This window comes from Chamaea fasciata, unplaced genomic scaffold, assembly GCF_029207755.1.
Source record: "Chamaea fasciata isolate MVZ Bird 193981 ecotype frontalis unplaced genomic scaffold, bChaFas1.0.hap1 SCAF_1, whole genome shotgun sequence".
NCBI classification, from domain to species: Eukaryota; Metazoa; Chordata; class Aves; order Passeriformes; family Sylviidae; genus Chamaea; species Chamaea fasciata.
In genome coordinates this window covers 46,796,910-46,809,111 of record NW_027094086.1, presented here as the reverse complement: position 1 = coordinate 46,809,111, position 12,202 = coordinate 46,796,910, and the positions used below count along the sequence as shown (strand labels likewise).

The following is a 12,202-nucleotide window of genomic DNA, read 5'->3' as shown; positions in this document are numbered from 1 at the left end:
AATTAATTTCCTTAAACTGTCAGCTGTACCATACATGTGGATAGGATTTCTATGCTATTGCACTCTGCCCTGCTCTACTTCGCTCATGTTTCCACCCTGCCTTCCCTATAACCACAGAGTGCTGACCCTGCCTTCTAATCTGACATGATGAGCATGTCCTGTGCATGAGAGAAGCATGTTAGATGCACTTTTTATTTAAAAAGTAAGGAACTGCTCTTGATAGAATAAACACACAGCTATGCTGCAAGCCCCAACACAAACCACGGCAATGTGAAAGCATAGGGAAGCATAACCTGGAGGATAGTTGCCAAAGATTCCACTGCCTTAGGTGGTAGATAGCCTGAACAAAGCAATGCTTCCTAGAATAGGTTTTAAAAGAGAGTGGGCTGGAGATCAATGTATTTTCAGCAAAAGCAGACCCCAAAGCTCAGTACCTACAGCTCTGCCCGAGTGCTTTGCTGCCCTTTCACCAGCCTGGGTAGGTAACCGGAGGTAAGAGCAGAAAGACAGGGATCCCAACAAATAAATGCAAATGGCATGATGGCACTGCATTTTTTTAAAACATAATGCATTCTTCACTGAGGTACGGCTATCCAAGTTAATTAATAACAAACATAATGAATTAAGTGTATATGTAAATGAATACTTCTTCCTTTTTGCAAGTGTAGATAAGCCAGAGGCAGGCTGTCACTAAGGATGTGGAGATGGGGTCTAGTAAGAGCCTTCTGCAGCATGGAACTACCAACACACTGCCACCTAGCCCATGCAGAGCAGAGTTTCTCTCTGTACCAGCACCCTTTTGTGCCCTTCACTAGAAAACCAGATGCTTCAGCTATGTTGAAGTTTTGATGAGTGAGGCTTAGTTGGAAAGAGCAAAATCTTTTCCGTAGTCTTGGGCAGGAATAAATTTTGAGTGGAAAAACATGTGGTTTGTTTATTACAAGAAAAAATGAAAGGAGCTGCTTGGGAGCTCATGTATTGTGAAATAAAGGGTATTTTAGGTGGGATAGACTTTTTAGGAGATTGTACACATCATAATTACACTCTGTGTGCTTTGCATCTTCATAATTCAGTTATCTATTCTGCTTTTTAAAACACAGTCCTAATTCTACTGTTAAAAGTAATTTTTACCTGGGTTCCTATTTCTTTTCATAACTATCTTTTGCATACCTGCACTTCCTTCCTTCCTTCCTTCCTTCCTTCCTTCCTTCCTTCCTTCCTTCCTTCCTTCCTTCCTTCCTTCCTTCCTTCCTTCCTTCCTTCCTTCCTTCCTTCCTTCCTTCCTTCCTTCCCTCCTTCCCTCCTTCCCTCCTTCCCTCCTTCCCTCCTTCCCTCCTTCCCTCCTTCCCTCCTTCCCTCCTTCCCTCCTTCCTTCCTTCCCCTCTCTCTGTCTGTCTCCCTCTCCATCATTTTGTTTACCATTAATAAACAGTATCATTACAAATTGGACAATGGCCCACAAAAATACATTAACTTGACCCTGTTTTTATTCCCCATCAAGTCAAAGGAGAAATTCTGTCTATTTCTCCTCTCTGCCATCACTACACTCCTACTTCAGTGCATAGCTTTTCACATTTAAAGACAAAAGAATACATCTATTTTCCATTTCACTGGTTTACTAAACATTTTATGGCCATCAAGCAGAAAAACAAGATGCTTATTTCTCTCTCCTAGAGAATACCTTGAGCTGCAACAACCTACAGTGCAAGAATCTTGAAATTCAGCTCTGTACCAGGTGGCTTTCTGCCAGTGCTTTTTTGAAACAGCATGGGTTGAATCACCTGCAATTTCTCTTGACCTTCTCTAATTTCCATCCTGATGATAAGCAAGTATCAAAGGAGGTCATGGCAAGTACAGCTTTGAACTCAGCTATCAAATACATAATGCTATAATAACCCCCAGGTAACAAGTGTGGTACCTGCAGCTCTGTTTGGAAGAAGAACTTCTGTGGACACTGTGTACAGTCATATATCTTGTCCTCTTGTCCATGGGCCGAGAAAATATGCTGCTGCAACTTGTTTGCTTGGACAAACACTGAAATATGAGACAGAGAACAAGCTTTTCATTATTTCATATCATAAGTGAAGAGTTTTTTTAAACCATCTTGCAATATCATTGAGCAGTTCCAGGACCTAAAATTAGGCAAGTGCATTTGGATTTCACCTTACACTGTTGCTATAATGTGTATCAATGAATGTAATTTATCTACAAAGTGTGATGCTTCTTCTAAGACAAATGAATTGAAACAGATCCCTGGTGTAAGGAAAAAAACCCCAACAACTGACCAAGAGGAAAAAAAAAAAAGACCCTGTCAGGACAAGCGATGAAGATTTCAAGTATAAAGTATCTGAAAATGCCATTTCCTGTTCAGAATTATTTCTTCATGCTTACTGCACTTTGATTGAACACACACAAAACTTATTTCCTAGCAACCAACAGGTTTGAAAAGCACAGATGCCAAAGTCCTGTTTACTCTGTGTGCCTAAAGTTAAAGCTAACAAACAGCTCTGTATTTAAATGTGTTAATGCTAAAAATTATATCCCACAGCTATACTGGGGCAATGTCTATAAATGCGAAACAGAACTGCAGGTAAATTCTCTTTGGATACTTTAAGATCAACTCTGCCTACACACTGAATGCAAGGGTTTCAATAATATAAACATGTTCAATTTTAATGACTACAAAACAAGGCCCTAAGACTGTGTAACAGTTTACCTAGGAGACATACTATTAATAATTAAATTGTATATGCCAGAGGCAGTGTTTGGGTTGGCAGCACTGACTTCTGATGGATGCCTGGTGCACTGTGACCTAAAAAAGTTTGCATCTACAATATTAATCTGTATAGGCAGAGAAAGGATTTATTAAAGATGCTGGCATTTGACTTTGACTCCACTCCTAATCATTAAAATTATTCTAATTGCAAGGCAACAAAAAACATCAGAATATTGTTTTTCTTAGTCATACATTTTAATCACATTTCTCATTACCCTGGAAAAAAAAAGAGATCAGATTCCATTTTCCATATAAAACTTATATTGGTGATTTTTACTTCTTTTTAATATTCTAGCAAGATGTGCTGAAGTAATTTAATGGCATATTGCTAATAAAGCATCATTGTTTGTGATTAATGCTCACTGTCTATTTACCCCATCAGCAAAAAGCAAGAAGTATTTTGCACAGATTGGAATCGACTTATCTCCATACTCTTTAACACATTTAACAAGGCTACTGGCTCAGAAATGGAAGGATTAGTTCTATCAGGGGTCTTGGTCACATGGAGAACCCTCAGTGGGTATTCTTTACATATGCAAGTTTTTATGTTGCATTTACAACACCCCAAACTTGGAAACTGAAGATCCGTGACATTATACTACAAAAAGATCACACCACAATGTGCAAACAAAAACAAGGAAAAAAAATAGTAGAATCCATAGTAAAACTAAAAACTTGAAGAAATGCCTAACAGAAAGAATTATTGAACACAAACACTTAACAGACAAATCATTTGTGGTGATACTACCCATGCTCAGACAAGCTGTGCACTGAAGAGGAACTATGTATTTTTTAATTTTATAACCCACAGAAATGTGTGAAACCTGAACACAGTGAGGTAATAATCATCACCAGCCACTGTATCTGAAAGATGAAAAATTCAAATTTAATTTTCCTCGGTAGTACTCGCTTAAGTTTCACTGGGTGTGGAGCTGCCAAACAAAGAGAAGTAAAATGAAGGTATTAAAAGGTCTATTTGCTTATCAATGAAAATCCTTCACTTCTGTTAATGGAAAACAGAAACCTTGAATGGCTTCCAGAATTAGCATGCCATTGATGTGTGAATACCCAAAGTGTGTTTTGTCATGTTTGTGATTATCTTTGATTTTCATCTTATAAAGCAAAATTGGGAATGCAAGCTACATATTAACACTCATGTTTTAGGTTATCATTTTATGAAATGTTCCATTAAGAAGTCCTTAAAAAAACTCACAACAACTCAGTAGGCATCCTTTTAATGTGTTTTCATTTCCAACAACAGCATTTTTCTGTTCTTCATTATGGCCCAAACACTGCAGTGCTCAGCCCTACTGGGTCAAGTTATTTTCTCACTTGGGTTTTACTACTGAATAACACCACTAACTTGGGGAGGATTATTCCACACTTGGACTTGTGTCAGGGGAGAGCACAACTTGACTTGTGGCAAGACGGCATGGTTTGCTTTCTAAAGCACATTACAAGGGTGTTTCTTCTCACCACAAGCCAACAAACACACACATGTGGGCTTTCTTACCCCATCAGAGGAGAATGCTGCTACACAGGCTATGCCTGGGAACTGAGGCCAAATTCTGCTCTGAGTTTTATTGGTTTAGATGAAGCATCTGTAGCTTTAAAGCATGAATTTATGGACAGTTTTAACCATGGCAAGTTTGAAACACAGAAGTAATGAACGTGATAGCACGGAAGGTAACAGACTATCATTTCTGTAATTATAAAAAACTCAAACTTCCGACAGAAGAGCTTGAAATGCATATCTTACAGATGGATGACTGACCTTCCAAGGAGCTCAGCTTTCTAAACGATTTCTAATCAATATTACTAATGAGCAAAATGTAATGTTCCCTCCTAAAACTGACCTAAAGCCAGCACATGACACATTTTTTCAGGGAGTTCTGCAAGGTCAAGCTAAGGGCATGACTGGGACAAGCAGTGATGGGCTCCTACCTGTAAAGCACACTGGACATTTGAAAGTGCCCCCCATGCCTTCAAAGCTGTGCTCTATCAGGTGACACTGAAGTTTGGCAGGAGAGTCGAATGTCTGATTGCAGAGTTTGCATTCATGGTTCAGTCCTTCATCTGCAGGAGAAATCAAAGGAAAATTGAAATTCACCACAGCCCTTACAAAGAGAAAGTCCAAAACAATCTGTGAACTGGAGTGGCTTTTTGTTTTCCTAAGCTCAGGAAACCGGATGCCCCTCAGCACCTACGACTGCTGAAGCGTTCTCTTACCCAGAATGCCTTAGAATATCCAAAGACTGACTGAGCATTAAAAGCACAGATTTTCCACTTACAATTAGCACTAAGCAGGAATGCAGAGCATTAGCATTTAGTAGGAAATGATGACTATGACCTGAAACATCATTTCTTAGCAGAGCCACCCAGTCACGACCAAGTACATTTGCAAAACAGCACGTGAGGAATTTAATGCTGATCACACATCACCCTGTCTACCATGGGTAAGAACTGTGAACGCCGTTTTTGGCACTCTGGCTGAGGTGGAGTTTCTTGTAACCAGCGTGAGAAGGGTGGGTAGTTTATACCCTCACATCACTCCTACTCCACATTTCCCGTCCCGTGGGCATACACGAAACCTTTTGCAAGCTGCAGGATTTCAAACCTCCCTTTCTGACAATCCTGAATTTTTTTTCCCTCTTTATTTGCATTTCTCATCTGAGCAGCCCAGAAAAGTCCCCATGTGCCTTCTGACACTGCTTTCCCGTCCACGTCCTGTGGCTTTAAAACCCTTCCCACTCCCCGCCGCTTGTTCCCCTGCTTCCTCCCATTGTCCTCCAAGGCCGGCTGGTGCCTGGCACCAGGTTCCCTTCCTGAGGGTGCTGCAGGATTCATCCACTCCGCCATGAGGGCAGTCAGCGACTGTCCTACTTAGAAACAGTTGCTAGGTAAGAAGTGGCTTCCAGCCCTGCTGCAGAGGCCTCAATTCCCACAGCACCGCTTAGAAAAGGTCCTTCTGTATGTCACCGATGTGCTACATGAGTAGCATTGATCTCACAGGTAAATACTGTATCTGATTATTAAAAAACAAGTGGGGAATGGAGTGCTTGGTGGCTGGCACAGCTTCCTGCCATTTCTCAGTTGGGAAGGAGCGATTCAGGAGAACGCCCTGCCCATGCTGAACACCTAAATGCCAGGCTGCCAACCTTCTGCCGGACACAGCGCTGCCAGCAGTGACAATCAGAGACTCTGGTGACGGGGATTTGCAAAGGATGGTGAGAGCACACACAGTGGTTTGCATCCCACTCAGCAATCCTTCCCACTGGTAAAGAGAACATGGTGCTCCTGCAGCTGAGTGGGGGCACATTCCTGCCCCAAATGACACTTACAGGAATTGAAAAAAATGTCAGTGGTAGCTCCCACCTTTCACTTCTTGTTAGTCCAAAAACTAAATTTAGCCTTTGCATAAGTCTTTACACATCTTTAGCCAAAGAGGGGGAATTAGACAGTGTGAGCTAAGCCAGGTGGTGGTGGCCGTTCTGCAGGTGGGACTACTGAAAATCACCACTGTGTGGTTTCTATGAGGTGTCAGAGCTCTTCACAATGAAAAGGGACAGATGAAACCCAACAAAGACAAAATTACATCACTCCCATGCAGACACAGCAAACTTCAAACTCACTTTCCTTTTCCACCAAATCCTTCCTGAAAGCAGTGTTCCATATTCCTGACTACTTCTGTTGCCCATAGGAAAAGCCTCATAAAATAAGGGGCTTGCTACCTTTGTAAAATCATGGCTCAGGCCTGCTACTTAGGCTCAGTAGAAGGGAACTAGGGAAGAGTGATTCAGCTGGGATAGGGGAAGTGAGATGTGGGAGACGTGGTAGACGTGAAAGACATGCTGTGTCACTGTTGCGTGTCCACATCGTGGTCTGTGGTGGTTGGCTGACTTGGGCTTGTTGTGCCTTAAAACTATGTAAACTGATAACTGGTTAACTGCTTAAAAAAGGCCTGGTTTTTGCAATAAAGCAGCTCTCCTTTGCACCTGCCTGGGGACGCTGTGTCACTCTCCATCGTCACGTACCTCTACATGCTGCAGAGCTTTTAGAGGGTGTGAAATGGAAGGCCTGCTCTGAGTGTCAGCTGAAAAATGTTGGTGGTCCTGGCAATCCCCTGCCCACAGAGTGTTGCTGCTGAAGTGCCTGTCTCTGTTACCTACATGAGACAGAAGAACTTGACTCCCAGCCTGCCTGACCAGGCACCAATTTATGGCTAGATCTACTGAGGACAGCTGTGAACACAAACTCAGGAAAAGGCTCCGGTCAATCTCAGCTGTTTTGACACCATGGCCTCTTTGAAGAGACTGGAATATGGCAGCAACAGAGTGCAGGCTGCTGACGTACACGTCCCACCCAGTCATATACACTGGTAGTCAGGTACAGTGGCTGATAAAATCCTTTACAAAAGACTCCCAGGGGAAGGTTAAGGGTGGGTGACACTTTCTCATCTTGTAGGTGATGGCTTTTGTAACTCTTCATAAAAAAATTAAAAACTATTTATCAAATACATGCTAACTACTTCATTAACAGGGAAAATTTTAGTGGATTATCAAGAGTTGCCTGGGATTTGGCATTTTCCACCATCACTGACTAACCCTTCCAGTGTGTTCTGCGTTTGCTGTTGCTGAGAAAGGACAAGTACAGCCCATGCAAGCAGCACCAAGGGGAGTGTGAAGGAAAAGAACCTGGAATACTCCAGTCTGTAGATCTAAGAGACATAGATACATCCTCCAAGGCAGGTTGTAAGCTGTGCTCTTCTAACAGCCAGCAACCCACAGCTGCAGGCAAAGCTGCAGAATATCATCCTGAAAAGAGGAGGAGGGCTCAACAAATCTTATATAAATGCCTCTTCTTTCCTGAACTTGCTAATTAGTTATGAGGACTGTACAGACTGACACACAATACTTTTCCTATATGCATAGCTTTGCCGTGGTCATAACTGATCAGATAGTTCTGGAGATGGTGAAAGTTCCCCAAAACGGGGAGTTAAAAGATAGGGAGTCTGTAAGATGAAGTCTCCATCAACACGTTTGTGCTGATACACACAGCAAAGCAATTAGGACAAAGGGAGCTCCATCTCAGGATCTTCCACAAGTCAAGGTGAAGATAATCAATGACAATTCTCAAATCACGGAGTTACTTTTGGCGAAGTGTAAATGAACCATGTTAATCATCCTTGAGCATGGGAACACAGAATGGGAGTTCTTTAAACATTCCAAGGAAGAAAGACTTCCGAAAAAGAAATATTTTTATATGATGCTACAGAAAACAGAGATGGCTTTTTTTTTTTTTTTTTGTCTTTCCATTACCTTAGTTGATGAAGAAAAAAAAGTAGGAAGAAAGGCATGCACTCCTGATGCTGAAGCAAAACTAATTTTAATTACACAGAAATTGTACTTGTTCAAGAGGAACTGAACCCCATTAAATGTGACCCTTATTGTATTTCTCATATTACTCAGATCTAAGGTGATCTCCTGGTCACAAACATCAAAATCACTTTGATTATTCAATGCTGCAAATATGATTTTCCTAAAGGCTTATAAACAGGGTTTGAAATATCCCCTCACCCACTCGCCTGGGGCAGATAAAAAACTTCCCCAGGCAAGAGACGTCAATTTGTGCAGAATCTAAGCTTTCTCTTAAAAATAAAGTGCTTTTAGTCTCCAAGTTCTAAAGACCATATTTAAAGTAAGACTACATTTGTATAACTAACAGAATAATATTTTTCCTAAGTCCCACTGTTTTCACCCATTTTGTGCACATCACCGGCTTTGTTACATCCTTGGAACAAAGGGCAAGGTTCCAGTCCTTGAATTCAAGAATGTGAAACCAGCCATGATTTACATTTAAGGAAGACAGCTAAGGGTACAGAATTGGCAGAAGAGTCAGGAGTGCTGGTTTCCATTCCAAACTCCAACACTGACATACTCTTATCATCTTGGGCATGACAGTGTGGCCTGTGATTCTCAGACTACCCATCTTCAAAAAAGAGGTACTAATTTTTAATTTCTACTTTAACAGGCTGACCTAATTACTATCCCTTAAGACTTTTAATACAACCAAGACAGTGGAGCAGGAGAAGAGTCCAAGACTATCTACCATACTCAGAAGACCCAGAATCACTGCCATCTGCCTTTGAAAAGGTTTAAGACTATATTTTTTGACACACAACTTGCCTGGATCACACAGCACTGTGGAAGGACTAGGGAACAAGGCTTTGTCCCTGTTCTCCACTCTCCATAGACAATTTAAATGCATGGCCAGCCTTTTATCTCCCACTGGCATGAAAGAGCCAGGATGTGGCAAATCTTGCAAAGGTACCAGATGTGGAAAGAGGATACAAAAGGCTCTGTTTACACAGTGGCCCCTGTCTAGCTCTCCATGTTTAGCAAACAATTTGATAGGGTGCTATGGAAGTGCAAAATATGATATCATTAATAAATAAAGGGCCAGTGAAATGTCACATTTTCAGTTTCCATTTGGGATAAATCTGAAATGGAATGGAGTGTCAGACATAGTCCAAAGGGCTCTCCTTCTCTGCAGAACAGATCTGCTGCTCTTTGCTCTTGCTCAGGCAGAAAAAAAAAAGTAAAAAAAGAATTTAAAAAAAAAAAGTGCTGAGCAGCTTTAAAAAATTCAATCAAAATAATCTGCTCTTTGGAAAGGTGGCGGCTGACAGTAATTGGAAAATACTGTCTGACTCATTTATTAAAGTGAGATTCAGAGTCAATTGATTTAATAACCATTAGAATATTCTATTAAAGATATAATAGGTTGGCACAGTCCTATTTTTTATTAAGAGTTATAGGTAAGAAATAAGCAATGCTATGGAATTTTAGACAACTGCTGTATGGATTAGACTAAAAATATGGCTTGCAAAATAGGTATAAAAGCAGCAAGTATCAGGAGGAGGAATAGGAAAGTACATTACAGTGCAAATGAGTTAGCTGAAGGATGAAAAAGAAATGAACCTTTAATACAAAGCCTGCACTTTCCCAAATCTAACAGAAAACTATGCACTGCATTCCCTGGTGTGGTACATCGTAAAACAAGTCAGCACGTCCTTCACATTATGGGCCCAACAACGCCATGAGGAAGGCAAGAACAAAGTACCCACTGTAGAGCACAGAACTGGTGCTTACTGTTGCCCTTACATGGTTGGGATTTGAGCCTGGACATGGTTAAGACCTCACAAGATGGATGGGAATGGTTTACCCACTTCTCATAGTCAAATAAATTTGATGCATGCAGAATTTCTGCATAAGTAAATTGCTTTCCATTTGTAATCTTTATTCAGATAGTGGGAAAATGTAAACATGAATCAATTCCAAATAAATGTATTTAATATTCATATAAATGTTTAATATTTACACAAATATTAAATGTTTCAATGCAGGCAGGTAGATTTTAATTGAGGTGCAGCTCATTACCTCAGCAACTAACTTGACAACCAGCTATAACAGCAAATATAATCAGTCTTCATGCTGAGCATATACTTGTATTTGGGGATCCTCTTTGTATTGGCTACCTATGTACCACAGAGTTACTGAGCAACTGGTGCATCAGGCAGGATGCTCCCACTTGCACCTTTCCCAGAGCCAGTGCTCTGGATGACCTGGCCCAATTTGTGTTACCAGCTCAAGGCACAACTCGTTCATTTCATGGAAGACCCTGACATTTCAATATACACTTCAAACAAGTGGAACCCTTTAAGCAGCCTCTAGACTGTGTGCCATGTTTATGCTTCTTGGTCTTCAATAAAACCAGAACTAGAGCAGCTACAAGCAAATGTTCGCTGGCTGACTTACATGCAGCTGTTAAGTCAGTAACCACTGGGGGCCCTCTTATAATGTCTGATCAACACTACAGCCATTACCCAGCACAAATTTGTAACAGTTTATAAGTAACTCCTTCTCTTATTCACCCTCGAGATTGTCCAGAAGGGTCCTTGTGCCTTCTACTCTGAATAAATCTATAGGCAAGGGTCTTAGGATGAGGATGAGCTCCTGGTAAATCATCACGAGGCTGGGCCCATGGTAAAAGGCATCTCCTATGAAGGCAAGTAAACTCTGCCCTCCACACACAACACAGGAATGAAATAGCCTGCAGGCCCTGTATTTTTTTAAGGTCTCAAACATGCACATCTCCCACATTCAATGTGTTTTCTTTGTAATTTTTTTTTTTTTTAACCAAGCAAACCATGCCCCTAAACCAATTTCTCGTTCTTCACATTGCTTTCACTCTTCCCTGAGCTAATTTTGCAGCACACATTTATAAGCCAAGGATCTGAGGAGTAAGGAAGCAATGCCATGGATGACAGCTAACCCCTCGGCTACAACATCTCACACAGAAAACAGGGAAAGGACAAAAAACACCACACAACACTGTAATTTCCAGAGTGTGCAGCCATTCACGCTTCCTAGCTGATAGTGCTGTGCTTACTTGTATCTTTTAAATTCTACTGGCCACACACCTACACAACCATCAGCCTCCCTGTGCCACTTCAGGCAACCTCATTCCTGCTCAAAATTTGGTCTTAGGGTCTACTGTGGTAAGTATGTGCATGACATGTACCTTCACAAGCTAAAGAACAAATAAGAGCTCTTGCAAGCCTGGAAGATGAAATGGAGCAGTACCTGATTGTCTCCAGCACCCCATTCATAATTTCTCCCCAGTTGTACTAATGCTTCTGCCATTTCCAATTCCTCAAACATTATCACAACCTCTCAAATGAGAAACATGATCCACCACTGTGTGAATTTTGGAAGCTGACATGAAAAGCATGCGAATATAGTGATGAAGGAGGAGACAGTAAAAGGCAAAGTGTACAGCTGGAATTTGCAGCAGGAAGAAGAATACAATACATGGCTGGAACTTACAGCCATGAGAACAACCTGTCATAGAAAACCAGTTTTTGTTGAAGTTCTAACTAATGATTCAGTCCTGGTGGGACAGGATGGAGGATTGGATGGAAGGACAGAAGTACACCTGTGTTTCTCCTGGACTGTCCAGGGCAAATCACCACAACTTGGGAAACAGGAAGGCAGGGGAAGGAAATACACTCCTTCCTCACTCACCCTCTAGCCACAGTTATACTGCACACCTTCCCTCTTCTGCCACATACTGCTCATGTAGATGCCTGCATGCTGGTTTGTGTTTATCCTTAACACCACTTTTAACCCAAATCATGATGTTAGCTGAGGAAATTCAAAACATCAGGCTGCATCCCAAGCAATGTCTTTCCCCTTGCTTTTTTTTCAGTTCAGAATGATTTTTAGGCAAGACTCTGCCCATGCCAAGGAAAGATGATAGACAAGATCCTAGCAACAATCCTAAATTCTTGGGTCACAACAATTGTAGCCTCTCAAGGGGAAGGCAGGGACCAGGCTATGACATTGCCTTGAAGGATACTGGTCT

At 41.4% G+C, this 12,202-nt stretch overlaps 1 protein-coding gene across 12 annotated transcripts in view; it reads right to left on the bottom strand.

Annotated features, from left to right (window-relative positions):
- Positions 1–12,202, bottom strand: part of ZNF521 (zinc finger protein 521) — a 231,397-nt gene that overhangs the window by 24,370 nt on the left and 194,825 nt on the right. For all 12 annotated transcript variants that reach the window (XM_066182344.1, XM_066182333.1, XM_066182376.1 and 9 more), the window contains 2 exons: positions 4,721–4,852; positions 1,919–2,034 (listed from right to left, as the gene is read on the bottom strand). In XM_066182344.1, the coding sequence (XP_066038441.1) occupies positions 1,919–2,034; positions 4,721–4,852 (248 nt within the window). The remainder of the gene's footprint in view (positions 1–1,918; positions 2,035–4,720; positions 4,853–12,202) is intronic.